At 39.3% G+C, this 22,752-nt stretch overlaps 1 protein-coding gene across 4 annotated transcripts in view; it reads right to left on the reverse strand.

Moving 5' to 3' along the window:
- Positions 1-22,752, reverse strand: part of rarab (retinoic acid receptor, alpha b) — a 151,594-nt gene that overhangs the window by 8,465 nt on the left and 120,377 nt on the right. For 3 of the 4 annotated variants that reach the window (XM_016494767.1, XM_016494776.1, XM_016494784.1), the window contains 6 exons: positions 14,828-14,976; positions 8,174-8,315; positions 4,818-4,978; positions 3,376-3,552; positions 3,252-3,270; positions 2,159-2,344 (listed from right to left, as the gene is read on the reverse strand). In XM_016494767.1, the coding sequence (XP_016350253.1) occupies positions 2,159-2,344; positions 3,252-3,270; positions 3,376-3,552; positions 4,818-4,978; positions 8,174-8,315; positions 14,828-14,976 (834 nt within the window). Of the gene's footprint in view, positions 1-2,158; positions 2,345-3,065; positions 3,271-3,375; positions 3,553-4,817; positions 4,979-8,173; positions 8,316-14,827; positions 14,977-22,752 lie in introns of all 4 variants that reach the window. The other variant, XM_016494792.1, reaches the window with a different exon arrangement.

Consider the following 22,752-nt stretch of genomic DNA (forward strand, 5'->3'; position numbering starts at 1 on the left):
GGATCATCAAGATGTTTTCTGGCAAAACTGAGACGAGCCTTTATGTTATTTTTGCTCAGCCGCGGTTTTCGTCTTGGAACTCTGCCATGCAGGCCATTTTTGCCCAGTCTCTTTCTTATGGTGTAGTCATGAACACTGACCTTAACTGAGGTAAGTGAGGCCTGCAGTTCTTTGGATGTTGTTGTGGGGTCTTTTGTGACCTCTTGGATGAGTCGTCGCTGTGCTCTTGGGGTAATTTTGGTCAGCCGGCCACTCCTGGGAAGGTTGTTTTTGCCATTTGTGAATAATGGCTCTCACTGTGGTTCGCTGGCGTCCCAAAGCTTTAGAAATGGCTTTATAACTTTTTCCAGACTGATAGATCTCAATTACTTTCTTTCTCGTTTGTTTCTGAATTTCTTTGGATCTCGGCATGATGTCTAGCTTTTGAGGATCTTTTGGTCTACTTCACTTTGTCAGGCAGGTCCTATTTAAGAGATTTCTTGATTGCGAACAGGTGTGGCAGTAATCAGGCCTGGGTGTGGCTAGAGAAATTGAACTCAGGTGTGAAACCACAGTTTTAACAGGGGGGCAAACACTTCTTCACACAGGGCCATGTAGTTTTGGATTTTGTTTTCCCTTAATAATAAAAACCTTCATTTAAAAACTGCATGTTGTGTTTACTTGTGTTATCTTTGACTAATATTTAAATTTGTTTGATGATCTGAAACATTAAAGTGTGACAAACATGCAAAAAAATAAGAAATCAGGAAGGGGGCCAACACTTTTTCACACCACTGTAGATGTGTCCAAAAACGTTTAGGGAGTAAAAAAAAAGGAAACAGTGTTACATAATAACAAAACACAGTAAAAAAAAAAAACACAAACCGTGCAGCTATTTAGTGAAAATAATTGCACAAATTGTCTTCTGCAACAAAAATACAAACAGTGCAAATTATTCACAAATTACACACAAAATCAGTGAGAAATTTACAGAGTGCAACAGAAAAAAAATTGTGCAAATGATCTTTATGAGCTATATAAGAATTATTTACATAATATACATAATATAAATGGATCGATCTGCTGGCTGTATCTGTATCGGAATCGATTTTACCGGGACATCGCCTAGCGACACGAATACCTAAATTCCAGTGCTTTGTTCATTATGTACAGCTGTTTCATCCTTGTTTTTGGTTTGTTTTATGTCAAAGTACTCTATTGTGTGTTTTTATTTGCTTTTTCAGAGTTCTCTCATGCAAATGTGTCATTTTGTGTTTGTTTTCAAGCACGCACGACAGACTTTACTTTCACTTTGCGTTTGTTCAAATGTCCAAAGAAACAAGCTAGTTGGTGGTTCAAAAGACCAAAACCTATGTTTATTGGTTGAATATGGGACAGTTTTAACCAATCTAGGCACAGGGGTGGGACTAAGCGTCAACAATCATTCCTGTTTGGCTCAGAGGAACGAAATGCATTGGTTTCTTCTGACGAATCAACTTTGTCAAAATGCGATGATGTAATCACGTACAGTACGGAGCCTCTGAATATGCAAATGAGACAAATGTGATACCTCCGAAAAGTGGAGAATCTCCGCTTTATGACACTTTTTAAAGCATTCAGTTTAGATTCGCGGTTCAAAAGTTATTAATCATTTAAGAGCAATAGTTATTTTGAGCCGCGGGTGGCTGTCTCGGTCTTTGAGGGTTAAACTATGCATACATGATGCTGTTTTGTTTATAATTGTTTAAGCAACTTAATTATATTTGGTTTATAAACATTATGCACTTTTTCACAGATAGTCATGTTATTTTATTGCTTTAATAAAAGTGCATTAGTAATAGTTTGCTCGATGTGCCCTCTTGTGGCCTCAGGAGAGAAGCCAAAAGCCCCCCCCCCCCAACTGAAATTATGCCTTTTAAATTCAAATATAATTTGAATATTGATAATATTTAAAGTGCAAAATTCGAATTTAGTTTTTCAGCCATTTTGACAACCCTAATACAAGTAATGTAAAAGCACAAGTGAAGGGCTGACAAATAAAATACAATTACTAAACAAACAAAAAAAAAAGTTTTATGTGACAACTGACTGAATGAAACATTTATGAAAACGACATTCACAAACCAAAATACGGCCCATAAGTGCATCTGACTGGATTTGGTTCAAAAAGCTGCAGTACCTCCACACAGCAGACAGATGGCGCTGAGAAGCCCAGTCTCTGCATCATCCATCTCCAGAGGCAGGAGCTGGTTGGCGAAAGCGAAAACCAGATCCGTCAGTGGACCGAAGCCGGCGTTGTGCATCTGCGTGCGGTTCAGTGTCAGACCGTCTGAAAACGTCATGGTGTCCTGATCCGGTGTGTAGCCTCAGAGGAACGAAATGCATTGGTTTCTTCTGACGAATCAACTTTGTCAAAATGCGATGATGTAATCACGTACAGTACGGAGCCTCTGAATATGCAAATGAGACAAATGTGATACCTCCGAAAAGTGGAGAATCTCCGCTTTATGACACTTTTTAAAGCATTCAGTTTAGATTCGCGGTTCAAAAGTTATTAATCATTTAAGAGCAATAGTTATTTTGAGCCGCGGGTGGCTGTCTCGGTCTTTGAGGGTTAAACTATGCATACATGATGCTGTTTTGTTTATAATTGTTTAAGCAACTTGAGTATATTTGGTTTATAAACATGCACTTTTTCACAGATAGTCATGTTATTTTATTGCTTTAATAAAAGTGCATTAGTAATAGTTTGCTCGATGTGCCCTCTTGTGGCCTCAGGAGAGAAGCCAAAAGCCCCCCCCCCCCAACTGAAATTATGCCTTTTAAATTCAAATATAATTTGAATATTGATAATATTTAAAGTGCAAAATTCGAATTTAGTTTTTCAGCCATTTTGACAACCCTAATACAAGTAATGTAAAAGCACAAGTGAAGGGCTGACAAATAAAATACAATTACTAAACAAACAAAAAAAAAAGTTTTATGTGACAACTGACTGAATGAAACATTTATGAAAACGACATTCACAAACCAAAATACGGCCCATAAGTGCATCTGACTGGATTTGGTTCAAAAAGCTGCAGTACCTCCACACAGCAGACAGATGGCGCTGAGAAGCCCAGTCTCTGCATCATCCATCTCCAGAGGCAGGAGCTGGTTGGCGAAAGCGAAAACCAGATCCGTCAGTGGACCGAAGCCGGCGTTGTGCATCTGCGTGCGGTTCAGTGTCAGACCGTCTGAAAACGTCATGGTGTCCTGATCCGGTGTGTAGCGTGTACATATTCGCAGAATCTGTAGACGAGAATGAAAGACACAGGTAAGTTCACACTTCTGAAATGTATCTATTCATGCACTATTTTAGACACAAGAACACATGTAAGTGTGTTGTGCTCTTACCAGGATGTCGAGACAGGCGGCCTTTAACAGGGTGATCTGATCTGCGATAGTGAGTGTGGTGAAGCCTGGCAGCTGCTTGGCGAACTCCACCGTTTTAATAATGCATTTGGTGGAGAGTTCACTGAACTTGTCCCACAGGTCAACATCTAGAGCGACCCTCTGTTCCGCACTGTTGTTCTGTTCGAGGACAGAGACAATGTTTGCTTAGTTTGTGATAGGCATGGGTATGTATGAGATTTTGACGGTATGATAACCTTAAGCAAAAATATCACAGTATCACGGTATTGTTGATACAGCTCTAAAATGTGTTATTTTCAAATGACTGGGTAAAAAAACTACTTTTTTTCTGCTGAACACAATATATTTTGTTTTTGAGCAACATACAGAATATTAGGAACAGTAGAATTTTATTTTTTCTGTGATTTGTTTCCTAAAAAGAAGAAAAATAAAGACTGTCATCTTTATTTAACCTAAATCTGTAATCAGTTATTTAATTTTAGTTATATAATTCATATACATATCATTTATATCATTCCACATCATTTAGTTATATAATTTCATATACATAATTTGATTTAATAATAACCCAAATTGAAGCAAAAACAGAATGTTCTGACTAGCTTTGTGAAATTATACTACATGCCTGAACGAAGCAAACAGCAGAAGCTCTGAATGAGACGCAGATTCACTCTCTGACAGCAGGAGGCGCTCATGGAACACCAGATACTGCGTTTCCTTGGTTACCGCTGTAAACAAAGCAGCACTGCCCTGAAACACTGCTTTAATGTGAACTATACAGAGAGGAGATTAAAAGAAAATACCTCGTAAACTTTTCTGAAGACAGTCAGTTCCCCTCAGAAACATTCATATAAACCCCCAAATCAATATTGAGGATTTTCTTCCAATAGTTCGTGCATCATGAACAGTGAGTGATCTGCCTGCTACAGTATTTTTCTCTGTGCACCCGTCTTCAACGTCTCTGGCCTGTGTTAACGGGCGTTTACAGATTCATATTTTCGCATAAACGACATTTTGGAAAATGATTGCATTGCAACGCAGTTTGTGCAAGTCCAGAACAGAGGCGAGTAGCAATAAGACAAAAACGTCCAGTTGCCGATCGCGTAAGTTCCAGGGGAAGCTCCTTAAGTTTGGCCATCCTACACACATGTGACTGACTGCTCGCTCGCACCAACAGGAGGAGGGTCGTGTTACTCTTTACACTGCACTCTGTGCACTACACTTTCTGTCTTTGAGGAGACATGAAAAACAGCGCATACCGCAGGAACGGTATAATGGAAAATATTAGCGGTTTTGAAACTTTTCAAATAGTGGTATACCTTGAAACCGGTAATCGGCCCATGCCTAGCTTGTGATTTATTTACCTACAATTCCAAAATGGATATAGGGCCTAACTGTTCAGAGCTGCTTTGCCTCTGACTTACCGTGGTGTATTTGCCCAGCTGGCACAGGGAGGGGAAGGTTTCCTGATGGGCCTTCCTAACCCGCTCGATCATCTGCTCCGTATCAGGACTTAAGACGTAACTCTCCGAACACTCCTGCTTCTTCTCTTCCTTCTTCCTCTTGTTCCGGTCGTTCCGAACAGCTGCAAGGACAGGAAGAAAGAAAGAAAAAAAGTCAAACCATCAGATTTACCCACTCCACTGATTAATATCATACATAAACATACAAGTAGATTTCTATACTTTATACCAGAAGTGGCAATAAAAAAAGAAATATCTAACTAATCACATACATGTGCCACAAGATGGCAGTAAAAGTCCAGAGAAAACAGCAGATCATACAGTTAAAACTTTCAGATACATGTTCTTCTTGCGATTCAATCATTTTGGCAGCTAATTTACTTCAAAACAACAATGAATGAAAGAGGAGGAGACGCATTAAGTAGGAGAATCAGAGAACATATGGGGGGATATATACATACATTTAGAGAGCGACAAAAAAGGAACAGGCATATAGAAATACATTCCTTGCAGTATTTCCAGAGGAAAAGAGCTGAATAAAAAAAACGAGTGCTTTGATGTGACAGTTCAAAAATAGCTTTAGGTAAGAGAGTCTCAATTGCTTAACAAGCAGAAAAAGGGAAAACTCCAAGGATGTGATTCTCTGAGGTCTTTCTGTGACACTGAAAACATGTATTCACCTGCCTTAAAAATACAGAGTAAACTACACAATAGTAGAAAAGTCATACAGGAAGAAAAACCCACTGTGATTATTTAGTGGCATTATACATGCATCCAATATACAAGTGTTTAGCAACAAAAGACTGGTAACTCACAGACTAGCTAATTATACAAACACACCAATGCAAGAAAAGTGCTTACAACAAGATTTTGAAAACGCCTTTTTCCTTTTGGCTTTGACGTCAATGTAAACATAAATGTGAACAATACACCAAAACACCATTAACAGTGTTTACATGCAGAGCAAGATCAGGATAACAGGAAAAATTAGGTTTTGCATAAAACCAATAGTGACCTACCTCTGAAAAACAGTTTAAAGCATTCAGTACTACTCAAAAATCAGTAAGATTTAAAGGTTTAAATTCAAATGAATGTATTTGAACTTTCTATTCAAAGAATCCTAAAAAGCACAACTGTTTTCAACATTAATACATGTTTCTTGAGCAGCAAATCAGCATATTAAATTGACGTCTGAAGAATTATGTGACACAGAAAACTGCTGATGATTCAGCTTTGCCATCAAATAATACTTTACAATATATTAAAAGATATAACTTATTTTGAAATGCATCAATATTCCACAATTTTATTGTCTTTACTGTATTATTGATTAAATGTAACTTTGGTGAGCATGTGACTTTGAAAACATGTACAGCTATGCTTTAAAATATCTTATGACCCCAAACTTTTGAACAGCAGTGTTTGTGATTTTACATGTGGTCAAGTTTTCAAAGATGAAGTGTGTCATTTCAGCACCAATTGCAACCAGATTTAGGACAATAAAGCCCCACTTGTGCCATTGAGGGGCCAAAAATATAGTTCCATGTCAATCTCATGCCATCGGTTGAATCCACATTTTTGTATCGAGATGGTCGGGTTGCTGAAACAATCAATCTTTTGATAGTATCCCAGTATTTACGCTTTTCAGGGAAATCTGTGAGGTATAAGTGGATTAATTAGTTGTTTTTGCACATTAAACTAGGATGAGAAAATATTAATGACACTGAAGAATTGCAAACTTCAATGGTAAAAATAATCAATGTAAGATCGTGCATGTAAACACACTCATTGTGTTTCATCACACACACACACACACACACACACACACACACACACACACACACACACACACACACACACATGTGCTGATGGTTTGTAGCATGCAGAGATGAGAAATGAATGTTGGTGGTTGTTAATAACGGTGACAAACGACCTCTGCTTTCACTAAAATCCAACCTAATCTAATCACGTCATGACAAATATCAGCCCGCTTTAAAGAGCTTTAAACGGGCTCTCCCTCTGCATTCCTCCCTCTTTCCGTCTCTGTTTTCCTGGAACCTCGCAATCTCTCGGTTTTCTTGTTACAACTCCACGGCTCTTCTTCTCCCTCCTCCACACACACGCAGGGGAGCGAGCGAGAGGGTGGTAAAGGATGATTCTCCCTCACTTCTCCCCACAGCCACATATTCATTTCTCCAGAGGGAGCTGGGTGCCAGCGTGGGCTCAGAAAACACAATCTAATGGAGCCATTAAAGAACTATTAACGCAGGGAGGTAATCTTTCACGACACGACATGTGCGAAAACACGAAACCTGCTTGCAAACAACTTTATGATGACAAGAGCGCGCCATCATATCCGGACGGAGAGCATGAAATATGTAAATTAACAAATCTGGGGCAGAGATTTCATGATAGAAAAAGCAAACTATAGTTCAGAACAGCACAGAAAGAAAAGTGTACGCACTTTCATGCTAACAACAGAACAAAAGTACATACAAATCCATATTTACTCTTAAAGGCAAAAGCAATTAAATTACGTCCTACTGCAACAGATACATCAGATAAAGCAATAATAATGCGCTACTGTACGACTGGGAGAAAACAATTAATAAAAAAATTAGCTGATATTCATCATGATATTCATTTGTCCTAGCACAAAAACACATCTAACAAAACAGCATACCTTCTCATTATATGCTTGTACACAAGCCTGTCACACAAACATGCTTTAACATCACTATAAAATGACAATAACCAGTGTGCTTTAAATAATGCTGGCAAATGTCATTTCACTGGTCATCCGTGCAGAGCACTTCAGCACTCTGTCCAGTAGGTGACAGCAAGACCAGAGAGACAAATGTCTGACAAGAGGCCTTCCTAGCATAGTGTACTAAACATATGCTGTAGTACGCAGTCCTGGTTAAATAAAGTTGTACAAATAGTATAATTGCAATACAAGTCTCTGATGATCACCAAAGCTGCATTTATTTGATCATATTTGATATAATAAGGATGCAGTACTTTAAATACTGTACTCTAAATTCCAGATAATATTTTAAATGTAATTTTTTTTACACTTTAAATGGGCCTTTACACATAAGAATGTATATAGGTGACTTTATATATTAGAAAGGGAGTTTCTCGCAAGGGGACCATCATATTTGGGGGTACCGTGGTACCAAAACGTTAGTACTGTACACTAGTAAGTGTGCACAGTAAGTCTCAACACCCTTTGACAAATGAGTTTCCATGACTTGTCCAGTCATTCATGATTAAGGGACTTTTAGTGCATGTAGTATAGCTTCAAAGACACTTACATTCTTTAGACATGCCCACTTCCAGGCACTTCTGCAGCCGGCAGTACTGGCAGCGGTTTCGGGTGACCTTGTTGATGATACAGCTCTTCTCTCTGTGGCAGGTGTACACCATGTTCTTCTGAATGCTCCTTCGGAAAAAGCCCTGAGGAGAAAAGCAAGCACAGAGGTTTACTATAGCTGGAAGGTTTACAAATGACAAACACGCAAGCGAATTAACACCAGCCCCCAGAAGTCGACAAGACTGAGGAAGAACGGTTATATAAAGTCACTAATGATTCACCAGATATTCATATATTCACATTACGCGTATCGTCACTATACACAAACATGTGAAAACACGAATAAACAACCATGGCATAGATACAGCTCTCTCACACACACACATTATTTTTTGGCATAATGGCCGGCTGAGCTCTGTTTAGATTCGGCTGTATTATGGCTGCTGGGTATTATCTCCCAGTTCAAGTGCCCAGAGGTTCCTATTGGCTAATACCCAGCGGGGCTTAACCCACATAGACTCGATCGAAGGGATGCAAATGAGAGATTCACATTATTCTCCTGATCTTAATTACTGCTTGGTCAGACTCTCGAGGGCAGAGAGTCAGTCCGAGGTCACAAACGGACACGGCAAAAGCTGGAAAGATGCAACTGAAGCCACATACGATCAGAGAACAGATGCCAAACAGTGATTGCGTAGGCTTGTGGAAGGGATTTCAGCTGCTGTGCTGCAACCACAGCTCTCTGGCTGAGGATTAAACCGTGAAAGCTTCACTCGTGACTGCCGCTGGGCACGTGGGTATCAGCGGCGCTCTGCAGGATTCACTGACTGGGCTGAGCGGGAACACAGTATTTGTGTTCAATGCTTCAGTGTGAACACGTAATAGAAATAAGATCTGGAGTTACTCCGTGTTGCAGATTTATACCTGACAAATTAGGTGAATACATTTTATAAAATCCACATTCACAGGTTATTAAAAGTCAGTTAAAAAGTCAGTTATTAATCAGTCAGGCACCCAGGGAAGCTTTTAGTATGTGTGTGCTTTTGACAGGTCTGTACAGTGGCTGCCATCTAAAAACACTCATGTCATTTCACCGAAAGCGTGTGTCCAAGGACATGTCCCGCATGCTGAAAGGACATGTTCCTCTCACACTTGGTCTCAGCTATGAAAAAGTAAAAGGTGAGCATGGCAGATGTGTGACAGAATGTGTGCTCGCCTCGCCGAAATGGTTTTCTAATGCGCTGCCCAGAGGCCTGATCTCCCTACAGAGGAGCTCTCATTCATCGGACATGTTTTATTCATGCCAGCTCTGATCTTCTGGAGGTCATTGTTGGAGGTCATTGTGGTAGATGCAGATGAAACGCTTCTTCCTGGACCAGTATCAGCAATCCAGTCACTGCTGTAGACACAATACATGAAGTTGCATGCTGCTTCTTGCACATTTCCTTTTTCAGTGGGCAGCAATTTCACTTGCACGGTTTCAAAACTCGACCACTTGTATAATAAAAGCAATACATTTAAATTGACTTTGCACAGACTTCATAAAAAATGTAGCACAATTCAGCTGAAAATAAAGCATTAGCTCTACACTGCCTCACAAAATGTGTTTACATCAGTAGCCAAATATCCCATGAATCCTGAGCGAAGGTACAGCCGACAGCCGTCTCACCTGGAGAGCTGATTCATTGATAACAAACCCATGACAAAAGTCACACCAGTCTACAATCAAAAGGCCTCTTTTCCTCGTCCTGCTTCACTCGCTCTGCGCCGCTGTTGGTCAGGCCTGAAAGCCACAGGAATGAAGCTCAATATCATCACAAGGTGTGAAGAATGCTCTGGCAACAGGTAATTCCACCGGATCAGGGGCTGCAGCAGTGGCCCATTGAGAGGAGGAAAGGGTAATGGCTGCTGAAAATTCAGCTTTGCCATAAGAATAAATTACTGTTTTATAAAAAAAAAAAAAAAAAAAAAAAAAAAAAAAAAAAAAAAAAAAAAAAAAAAAAAAAAAAAAAAAAAAAAAAAAAAAAAAAAAAAAAAAAAAAAAAAAAAAAAAAAAAAAAAAAAAAAAAAAAAAAAAAAAAAAAAAAAAAAAAAAAGAATTATTCAAAATTGTAACAGTATTTCATTAGATGTAACAGTATTATTTTCGATTACATAAATGCAGCATTTGTGAGCATAAGAGGCGTCTTTCAAAAACTTGAAACTATTTTAAATATTTCAGTATAAAGTATTTAAATTCAGTGAATAATGCATTTAATGTTTTATCTAATTATTAAAGAAAACACTCAATTAAGAACAAATAAATTAAGAGCAGTGAGTTGCTTTCACTTTTTATTGGCAATATCAACAATAATAGAGAGCGGCAGATCTAGGCAGCATTTACATGGCACAGATTCAATATTTTGAAATACATCTAATGTTTTGTCCCAGCTGTTTACATTTGCGAAACAACATAAAAGTCCCTTTACGCAAGTCATTTCACTCTGTGGCCATTTTTGAAATGCCTCTCGGGCATTCATGTGCAGCTCTTTTATTGAGAAGGCGGGACTATTACACCACTATAAGCCACCGCTCATCAAACAGATGGTATTCGGAAGGCAAAATCGATTGGTACTTGATACAAGAAATCCTTGTTTCTTTAATCAACCTTGATTAATAATAATAAAAAAGTTTTATCCAGATTTAAATTAAGAATATAAAGTGTTGTCTGAGAGACATGGATACGAAAGCGTAGAAGCAGACATGGATGACGAGGTAGAGGACATAATGGATCTGTGGCTGATCTGGGATCCTAATCTCTCACTAGGCATCTCCTGACCTCTGTGAACCCTGGATTGACCCTGTCCTGACCTGCCAGGCAGATCCTGTGAGCGGAATGCAGCAGAGGAGGGCAGGAAGGAAACGTTTTGAGGTCTGCTGTGGCTCTCACTGGCAGGAGCGCTAAGCCTCTTTAGTGTCTCCACTAATCCTGGACATGAGTACAAACCCCCAGGCACACTGAGACAACGGAGGAGAAGTCGTGTGTTTGTGTTTGTATGAAACGTGCACTCTATTTCAAATGGATTTGGAGAGAAGAGACCGTGAGATCAAAATAAGGCCGTCTGTCTGTTTAGCGTGACTAAGTGGTTGTGCGTATGATAGTTATTTGTGCTTAGTAGCCGTGAAGATTTAAACGAAGACCGTTACAAAACTTAGTGAGCTGCCTACCTAGGGAATATTTTAGATGTGCTTCAGATGTAAAGCTTGTCCCAAATGGTAAACAGCAAAAGTATGCAGCATGTCATCACATGGAGTGTACTTTGAAAGTATGTGTGTTTGGCTGTAAGCATACGACAAACATTCACATCAAAATTGAAGTATTCTTTGGGCTAAAGCGACCAGACGTGCAACTTCCTGGGGACACGTTCTGCCCAGGATTTCTAAATTGCGTGGTTAAAATAACCAGGTGTTTGTTGTTTGCGCTGCACCGATCGATCTTTGTATGACATCAAAATATTGCGAGAGCTATAGAGCAGAGTAGACGGTTCCATTCTTTCGAATCGCTCTCGCGGTATTTTGATGTCATACAACGATCGATCAGCGCAGCGCAAACAACCAACACCTGGTTATTTTAGGCAATTTAGAAATCCTGGGCAGAACGTGTCACCAGGAAGTGGCACGTCTGGTCACCTTACTTTGGGCATAACTAGTGTGCTAGGCAGCAGTCAGCTCACTAGAGTTTGGAGTACAGCTAATGTACCAAAAACTCAAAGGTTGATCGTTCTCACGCATAGTCATAGAAAACAAGACACAATGATTGAAAAAGACAATAAGGAGGATTGTTGCAGAATTTCTTTTACAAACAACTAAAGTGACAGTGTTACATCTAATACTATTTAATTTAACCTGGTTAATCCAATTCTATTGATGGATCAGAGAACACTTGTTTAGTGTGGCTTACGTAGGATTTGGTGTTGCTGAAACATTGAGATTCATCAACTGTTTTTGAATCAAAAATCTAATTTTCAAATCGGTCCCTAATAAGTCAGTTTCAACCACCTTTCATAAATTTAGGGATGCACGATATTGGATTTTTGCCGATATCCGATATGCCGATATATAATTATTTTAAATTTTGGTTAGTTTTTTATAATGACAGTACATTGAAGATTTGAAAATAACAATACATAAACTATACATTAATCACTGCATTTGTTCCCCGGAAAGATGCAGTGGTAACCTTAACATTTTATATTATGATTTAACATTTGTAAATGGTCTACAGCAAAAGAGTTGTAAAAATTCTAAAAATCTTTTAGAACTCATAATTTGTTTAAAAAATATAACATATTACACATTAATGTAATAATCAGTATATATAAAATTATTTAATTTAATGTCAAGTTTGTGATTTTTTTTTTGTTCATGCAAGCTATAGCTTCTGACCTTTAAATCAAAACATGCTCATGATTTTATAGCATCAATTACTGCTTTATTTAATCAGAAACACAGTCTAAATATTATTTTTGTATTTTGCTTTCATTTTATTAGAAGTAGGCCAACAGCGCCCCGTACGGAATTAAAACTCCTTACTGAGCGGGCTTTAGGATCCGGGGGAGGCTGCCGCTGCTGCACGTGCTATTCTGTTGACTCTATCACACACCGATCGCGTCATTCTGTAAGTGCATTCTCAGTTTAAATGCAGCGATCCAAAACAGTGAATCTAATCACCATTCAGGCAAAACTTTGCTTCAAGAATGAGCCACAATGCTGATGTGATCTAATCGCTAGCACACCCTGAGCACGTGAGTTAATGTATTCCTCTTATCGGCAAGACATATCGGCATAATTTTTCATATCGGGCCGATGCCGATATTTACATTTAAAGTCATTATCGGCCAATTCCAATATTGGTCCGATAATATCGTGCATCCCTAGTTAAAATGGTTGCTACATGGACGGTTACCTTCTATGTTGACTACAACACAGCCTTGCAAAAAAACAGAAATGCAAAAAACTGACTTAAGGACATATAGCCCAAATGCTGACTCCTCTCTTTGTTCATCTCAAAGCAGACAAGGCTGTAGGGGCGAGAGGAGGAGAGTGACGGGTGCTTTTTGAAGGGAAAGACGAGTGCAGATATGTCCTCCCACCATTCAAAGGCAGCGAGAAAGGGAGAAGATAGCACATGCAAATTTAATGAAGTCATGTTTATTTCTCAGCGAGCAGCACTGTGTGTTCTCCACCCACGCTTCCCTGCGGCTGCGCTCAGATAAGGGGGCTTTGTAACTATCATAGTTCAACTCCAAACCCCTGTGTTTCTCTTTCTCAGGGAGACACTGTGTAGATCATACATTGTATACACTACCAGTCTTCAATTATTAAGTAGCACTGAAATAAAAGGCTAGAGTTCACCGCTGTACCAATGGGGTCTCCCACCCCAGTAAACGTCAGTACAGGAGGCTGTCACCAGCGGCAGTTCTAGAAAACACCCATGGGATGACTAAAACCCCAAACATAATTTGAATAAAAGGATAACAAAAGCAGTAAGTGATATGTGTTTGTGTGTATGTGTGAATTTTGGAATTCACAATCTATTGGTACAATATTACTACCCGATTCATTTAGTGATAAATTGTAATAACTCAAATTACCACATTGTTTAATTTGCTGACTCCCTTTAATATCAATAAATAAATCTGATACAATGCCCAAATTCAGAGATTCACATTTCAAAAGATAAAAACAGTGGCCCCAAAAAGTATTTGGATATTTAATGGCTGAATGCCTTTGCATTAACAAAATATCAAAAACAAGTGTCACTTATTTTAAAGAAATACAGCCCAAAAATCCTTTAAGCAGCTTGAATTATAAAATAACAGACATACTTGACTATACATATGTAACTGACTGGCCCAAAATGGCCATTAGTTAGTATATTTCTTTGCAAATGCCACTATGATAGTGACTACGTTTAAATGGACATCAGTAATCTAATTATTTACCTTATTCTGAATAAGGCAATATTATGATTAAGGTGTTTACATGAGTTGCTTTTAGAATATTCCTTTCATGTTCCCGATTTACATGTTATAGTACATGGATCGATTAATGACACACGCCATTACATACCCACGCGATGCCATCCGAAGTCCCCTCCAGAATTTCACTTATAAACATATAGTTCGTCTTCGTTATGATGCCATATACAGTTTTGGGTGTTTCATTTTAAATTTTACGAAAGCTTCAAGTGCAGTTAATTATTTGTAATGCTATACGTGCAAACAGACGACAGTGTTGTTGAAGCCATGCTCTTTTGTTTGCCGTCAAATGCTTGACCACTGCCGTGTGTATCCTGTCGCAAAATGCGGCGAAAAGTCCTACACGACGGTAATAGTGTGATTAAGGAGTTTACATGTCTATACTGCACTTCGATAATGCGACTAAAATAGGAATACTCCACATGTCTTGATTCGATTTGTGTTTACTTCGAGTATGACTTTAACTAGATTAAGGTAATCCAAAATCTGTTTACATAGATTCTTAAACCGAGAATTATCTTAATCGTGTTCAAATCGGAACATTGTTGTCCATGTAAACATACTGATTGTGTGACTAAAGCATCCAAAAACTTTGAGGCCTCAATCCTGCAAATTGGGACAGGATAGATTCTTACCTTGCACCCTTCACATGCACTAACTCCATAATGGTAGCCTGAGGACTTGTCCTGGCAGACGAAACAGGGCTTGTAGACCCGTGGTGGAGGAGGTGGAGAAGGTGGGCTTGGTACGATCTCCTCTGAGCTTGTGCTCTGGGTCTCCACAGCTACAAGAGAACAGAAACAGCCTTTAGTTTGACTCATTAACACACCATAATTTCCTCATGAGGGTTACTAGGATCCTTTGAGAAAACTGCACTTGGTGTTTTAGGAACAGTCTGCAGTAACCTTCAACCTTCAAAAGATCCCTCCGCTCCCCAGGAAGGCTCAGCGAGGGAGCGCGTGTGCATCCCGATAAGCAGCTAAGGTCAAGCTTGTCAGGAGAACGTCTCCATTCCTGGAGCAAACAGACAGATAGGCTGGTGCCACGCTCTCCTTACACATTCGCTCTCGCTTTCCTCCCGGTTTCAGCTGCTACCGACTGGGACGAGTGCCAGCCTTAATTAATAAAGTCATGACAGTCAGCCGGGGTGTGGAGGGAGAAGCCGCACGCTGTGCTTGAGTGGAGGGGGGCGCCCGAGCCACACGGCACCGTCAAAGAGCTGCCATGACCGAGAGCTTATGAATCAACTGCCATTTAAACAGCACACCATGAGGGAAACCCACAACGTCCTCTCCACACGTCAAGGGCACAAAATGACAAGCACTCTGAATTTTGAATAGCTGAAATTCTCCACGTCGCTGATGTTTCCCTGTATGAATATGCCCACATGTAAATGACCGTCTGCATGGTGGCGATGATGGCACTGGTATATTTTCAAAACATTTATATACACAGACACATTCACTCCTCAACCCCCATGTGTCTCTCCCCCGCTGCTATCCTCTCCTTTCCTGCTGTGTCTCTCACAAATGCCATGGGTGTGAAGAAAAATGAGAGATGAAGACACAGGTTTCTAGTGAAGGAGAACATGCTATTATGTGGGTGCAGTTAGCAGGTGTCAGTAATCTGAGTAATGCAGAGTCTCAGATATTGTTTCAATAACCCTAATAGATGTCGAAAAGGATCAAATCGCAGCATTAAAGGGACAATTGACAAATTAAAATTGCGTCATTTACTCGCCCTCAAGCTGTTCCAAACTTCTGCTGAACACAAAAGATGATATTTTGAAGAATGTGGGAAACCAAACAGTTGCTGGTAACTATGGAAGTCAATGAGGACCAGACACGGTTTCATTTAACATTTTTCTGACCCATTCTCTCTGACCCTTTATGAATTTTTTTTTTTGGCTACTGCAGCAGCGGATCAATATTTGTAGTCCTTTTTTCTCAAATAAATAAATTGGTGCACCTGCCAAATGTGAATTCTGTCAGCATTTAGGAATACACAAGCATATAGGCGACATTGTTCAAATGTTTGGAATTGGTGAGATTTTCAGTAATAGTGACAGCGTGAAAGGCTACAGTTTTAAAGCATTTTTTTGTAATATTTTTTTAATGTGTAATTTATTCTTCTGACGGCAAAAACATTGTCAATTATCTTATCAATGTATCAAAAACAGTTGTGCTGCTTAATATTTTGAGGAAACCGATACTTAAAAAGTTAAAAAAAGAACATTTACTTGAAATAGAAATCTTTTGTAACAACGTAAAAGCTTTCACTGACACTTTTGATCAATTTAATTTAATTAAAAAAAAATCTTGTCATGTCTTTAAATAGAGTATCCAACACCAAATCTCTTCTGTTCAAGCAGTCAGTTATGGCTGTGTGGTAGAGACAGGCAGTGAGGGGTGCTTGTGTTGCTGTTTAAGGTTTGATATGATACTAGGGCTAGACAATAATTCAATATCAATATGTATCGCGATATAATTTTTTTCAATAACGGTGATATGATTTTTAAACACATTTCCGATATTTCGATATTTCAAAAAACATTTTCGTAAACTGAAAAAAAAAAAAATAAAAAAAATAAAAATAAATGTATGTGTGTCGATTTAGGGAAATACCGGGAAATACCCGTAAATGGCGCATCATGCACGTGAGGTTATCTGACGGAGAGACTACCTGACTCACTTAGATCAGTGTCTGCATTCAGAGAGACAATCTACCTACAGCATAGACTCACAACGCAAACACTGGGGCCGCCAAACAAATGCCTGAATGATGAGACAATGCCCTCTTTAAGCATAAGAACATTGGTGAAACATGTTAAACGGTGAGTTAGGTAGATCTCTCTCATCTTTGTCTATTATGAGCAGTCTAGTAGAAAACGAGGCCTCACCTTCATCACACTACACATGCACTGTTGCTGAGCCAGTGGGCAACCGTCTGCGTCTATTTCCTGTGTTCAGAAAAAGCACAGTCAAAGCTAAAAATACCCACCCTGGCACCAGCACAGAGTCAGATGAGGATGTCGAGTTCTTATCTCTTTCCACACACAGACAGCAAAGGTCCCCACAAACTCAACACGATTCCCAGCGCATGACACAACCGACTTCAATGCAGTGTGCGGAGAGAGCTGCTTAACGGTTTTATTTAGCAAACGAGGAAAGAAAACGAGAAAAATCTCCAATAATGTGGGGAAACTACAATAGAAAAACAGACCCATGAAGGGACAGTTATGAAGAATTACAAGCAATAATTTGGGAAATGCAGGGTTTTCCCAAATATACAGAATACACTTTCTGACCAATTCATTTTTAGTCATTGACATTTCCAGTCAAACACGGAATAAAAATAAACGTTTTACAGAAATGACACTCAAAAAGCTATTTCTTGCTAATTTGAAATAAGAGATGCGGGAATGAGAGGGAGGAAATTTGGATGAATTTTCAAGGCCTGGGAGCTACAATTTTATTATTCCCTACAAGTTTCTAATAATTCCAGGTTTTTTAATGACTATGGTAACTAAAGGTCGACTGATATTGTTTTGTTTTTTTTGATGGCAGATGCTGAGATCTTAGGGGTGGCAGATGACCGATATAAAGCTGACATATCACTATTTAATAGAGCCCGACCGATATGGGTTTTTTGTGGCCGATATCGATATATCGGTCGATATTCTTTGTGTATATTATAGTACAGTACCAGTCAAAAGTTTGGACACTTTCCGATTCGTGTGTCCAAACATTTGACTGGTACTATATATAGAATACAGTATATACATAAACAGAATATATATACATAAACACGTTTTTTGCAATGATCACTCAAATGTGGTGATCAAACACTTATAATGACATGACAAAGATATGTAATGATGGAGGCAGGGCATTTAACAATTTAAACTTTATTCAAAATGAGTCTGACATCAGTGCACTGAACAGTAAAGTTGAAGTTTATTCAACGTTAATTCAATTCAATTCCATTCAACTTCATTCCGTTGAAGTTTATTTCACTTTGGAACATTCATTCACGGATTTGCGCTACTGTCTACACACACAATCGAAATTTCCTAGAGAAGTGTGAAGTGTGAATTTACCTCTGTAAATAAATATAAATTCACGTCTCGCGCACTTTAATGCCCTTTGAATGTAACGTGTACGTTCCCTTGGAACTGGAATCATGGCGGAATTTCATGTGAAGTCCACTTCGCAGGGTACTTGCAGTCGAATAAGACAACGATTGAATGCTGCTGCCTGAACAAGAGACCTCCTTACTGAAGTGAAAGTGTTTGGCTGGTGTCACTATCTCGCGAACGCACCGGCGGATCTCCACCAAATTCGGGGTATCCCTTCAGCTCGAGGAGCCCTCTCAAACACCACCCTCCGCGCGTCGGTAGCCCCGCGGGATCGCTAGACCGGTCGGCGCCGGACCGCAAATTTAACCGCACGTAACTCCCGAACCCCGGGGGCTATCGATGCGGAGGTGGTCTCATTCGAAAGAGGGCCTCGAGACGTTCGAGAGAGTTCCTTGAGCTGAAGGGATCCCCCGAATTTGGTGCAGTTACGGAGATATGGCCGTTCAAAGTTTCAGTGGTTTTCCATAGACTTAAGCTTTGAAGCGTTTCATCTAGGTCGCCAGTAGCAAACAATGGAGCGCGCTCTGCTGGACAAACTAAGTAATTACACCATTTTAAGCATTTCATCTGCGTTATATGTTCTGTAAAAAAAAAGTTCATATCAGGCGGCGTATCGGCGGCATATTCGCCGATACCGATATGTCGGCGACAGGCTCACGTCGGCCAATAATATCGGCCAAACGATATATCGGTCGGGCTCTACTATTTAATATAAAAAAGTAAATAACATGCTGCAATAAAATTACCTTTTTTAACATCACATTTACTAAAGAAATTATTTGAAAATGAATCAATATGAAAAGATAACTTGATAAAACTGATTTATACTTTAGATACTGTTGTCAAAAAACTGCCGCTGTAACCCAAAAGGTCAAAAATATGTCATACTTTGTCCTTTAATGCAAATGTTTTACCATACAAAAGGCAAAAGGCAGTAACAATGCCATCAAACAATGTGTTAATTTAATTCATTTGTATATAAATTTGCAACATTAAAAAAAAAGACCCCCTATTGGAAAAACATAAAACAAAATGTTATCTCAGCACGAAACATTTGCAGATGGTACTTTAGCTTGTATTTTTCACACAAAGAGAGAACAGGAAGTGAGAAAAACTACCGGCTGGCATCACACATCCTGCTCTCACGAACACGAAGCTTCAAGAAGGTGAGATTGTTTTTAGATGTCAAACAGTTGATTTCTCTCCCACAATTATTCTCACTGTTGCACTCGTTCCCTTTCACCAAATCTCGCTCGCTTTTTCTATTGCATTCGCTCATTCCCTAGAGCGCCATCTGACCTCTTTCTGCTGTGCAGCTCCAACATGAGTGGCACATTTTCCATAACAGGGACAGAGCTCAACACAGCTCCAGGACAACATCATGGGAACTGCTCTTCTGACAGCAGACACTGCGGCAATGGCCAAAATTATGCCTTCATCTACTCTCACCCATACCACAATGCCTCAAACTTCCTTTAAACTCCATCTGATCAATAATAAATAGCACGTATTAAAAATTGAACGGCTGAACTGAACAGATAAATCCCTCGCTCTTATATAAGCGAAAGTTTAAGGGTTAGAAGCTGCTTCCCTGAACCCGAATAACCGCAGAACTAGCAGCGCAAGCGGCTTCCTGTGAAGCTGTGATCAGGTGGCATGCTCTAATTACACACTCTGTTGCATCTCTGAGGAGAAGCGTCTTAGTCATGGCTCTTGAGTTGGCCTGTAGCTCTGGAAGGAACAACCTCGCTCTGAAATCAAGTTTAATTATGCCCAGAGGTTCGACCCAGGGTAACCTTACGTTAACCACTGCGAGGCTTTCGGAAACGGTTCAGTTTCACCACCTGTCCGAGACGCCCCTCGTGCACACAGAAGACATCAGTTACCGAGGTGTTCTTTAGCTGTTTGACATCACCGCATACTTCCACTCACTTCCAAAGCTGGCAGGCTGGTTAAATCTCACATTAAAACTGCCAACTCTCTGCTCCAAAACAGTCGGCAGGCTACCTAGACTGCATTTTAAGGCATCAAAATGTATGCAGTCTTCTAAAATACTTTGCTTTCAGTCAGCAATGCGGTTATCCTATATAAAAGAGGCAATCCCAAAAAGCATTGCAACTATGTAGGCAGCTTGCCAGGTTTTGGAGCACAGGTGTAGCCTTCAATGATCTTACTCATTCTTTTCTTATCAGTTTGTGAGGGTTTGAAATCCCAACAGGGCAAAAATGTCACCTTAGCACAATCACTGGGACTTGATTTTTTAAAGTAAGACAGAAGTAATAACGGCATTACTGGTAGGCTGCACAGGCAGCTGGCATTGACGTCCTGTCACAGCAAGAGAAGAAGCAGATGAGAGGGGTAAAGGAAAGAAAGATGGTTCTTGTATCTCAGTTTCCCCCAAAGACCGTTAACTGAACTCAATGAACTGCCCTGCCCCCTGTCTATTAATGAAACACAAGACAAATCATCACACACAGCAAATACACACTGTGCATAAACTTAGAAAATGTATTTATTAAACATATACGAATACAAAAATATAAATGTACTCTAAAAACATACATCTATTATAGGGCTGCACGATTAATCGCATGCGATATTTAACGCGCATCTTATCAGTAAACATGCGTGAAAAAAAAATACACCGTGAAACCGGTATAATTTTGAAAAATACCATGATATAAATTTCTGGTCATACCGCCCAGCACTACGATGACCGTTTACTTATCTTCAGTGAGCTTTTTTATTATTATTTAGTATTAGTTTGTGATATTGACCCTGGTGACAAGAACTAGGAAATTTCTATGGTATCAAAAATGTATATCATAAAGACCATATTTAAAGGGAAAAAAAATATTGTGATATATATCGTTACCGTGAAATAAACTGGCTCATACCGTGATATAAAATGTTGGTCATATCACCCACCGATACTTATATTCTATACATTTAATGCAATAAAACAAATGTCAAATTAAAGGTAATTATGGGTCAACTTTAATTTGGCCATCTCGGTGTTAAGGTGCCTTCCTTCCCACTGTTGCCTTTGGTTCATAAAAGGAGATAATTGTTTTTTAACCCTTTAATGCGTACGATCACACCGGTGTGATCACTCTAGGCTGGTCCCTGGAGCGTACGATCACACCGGTGTGATTAGAACGTTCAGTGCGTAATGTGCTACGTCATATTATCATAACTATTCAGTGTTTTTAACCATATAATGCTTATTTTAGGTTTCAGACATCTAAATACACATAAGTACTAGCAAAACAATACATTTATAGTTTGTAAAATACACACCGATGTCCATAGAAGTGGCAATAATAATCCATTCAATTATAATTTGACGACATGTTTTATTGATATCATATACACATTGTGTAGGTAACTTTAAAGTTTAGTCTACTCTTCTCCCAGTTCACCGGAAACTTACTTTAATGTCTTTCGGGAAAAGAGGATGAATTTACGTGTTGTAAATCCCACAGTTGGGATTCAGCGCGAACTAACATGGCGGCACCCATCACCCACTATAGATCAACTAACATGGTCATTTTAAAGGCATTTAAACTACCAAATACATTTACTTTCACGTATTTGAGAATAGGAAAATCAGATATTTCATACTATAGTGAACACATTAGTGAATATTTTGAATAAAAAGGAAAAACTAAATAAAAGCGATGCATGTGTCATACAGCGCTATTGTGGCTGCGGTGTGTCACGTGACAAACATGACGCGTCTCCATGGAAACAGTAACGCGATATACGTTCTAAAATAATGGTCGCCTAAAAAAACTCACGCCGGGGGCTCAGATCAAAATAATGGGGTATTTAAAAACTGCTATACAAATAAATTAAAATTAAATCAAAATACTTAACACTACATACACTACATACATGGATATGCATTTCACTTCTACGTACAATACTGGCGTATTTTGACATTTCACAGGACATGTCAAAACGGGGCTACAGTCAGCATTATTTGTGAGCTCTCTGCAATAGACACCACATATAGGGAGACAATTATGTTACTTGCACATAGAGTGAGAAAAATATTATGGTGTTAAAGTCTTTGAGCGTGTGGGTGTGTGTCTAAGTGAGACAAATACAGGAAAGATTGTGAGTTATGTGTGAGAGAGCTAGAAAGATAGAGCGCGTGTGTGAGAGAGAGGGAGAGGAAAAATAGGGCAAACCATGAAAGGAAAACGCTGCATACCTCTCAGCGTTGGTGGTAGCTCTCTGGGGGAAAGCGGATCCTGGTACAACTATTAAGCCTCCCTATACTTACCCGACACACACTCAATAAAAAATGAGTCCCGTTTCTTTGTGTTATTCAAAGTTAACCCAGTGAGAGGGGGAGAGGGAGATGGATACAAATGAATCAAGGCCTCATCATTACCAACACCATTATGGTAATGG

This window comes from Sinocyclocheilus anshuiensis, unplaced genomic scaffold (assembly GCF_001515605.1).
Source record: "Sinocyclocheilus anshuiensis isolate Anshui unplaced genomic scaffold, SAMN03320099.WGS_v1.1 scaffold1166, whole genome shotgun sequence".
Taxonomy (NCBI): Eukaryota; Metazoa; Chordata; class Actinopteri; order Cypriniformes; family Cyprinidae; genus Sinocyclocheilus; species Sinocyclocheilus anshuiensis.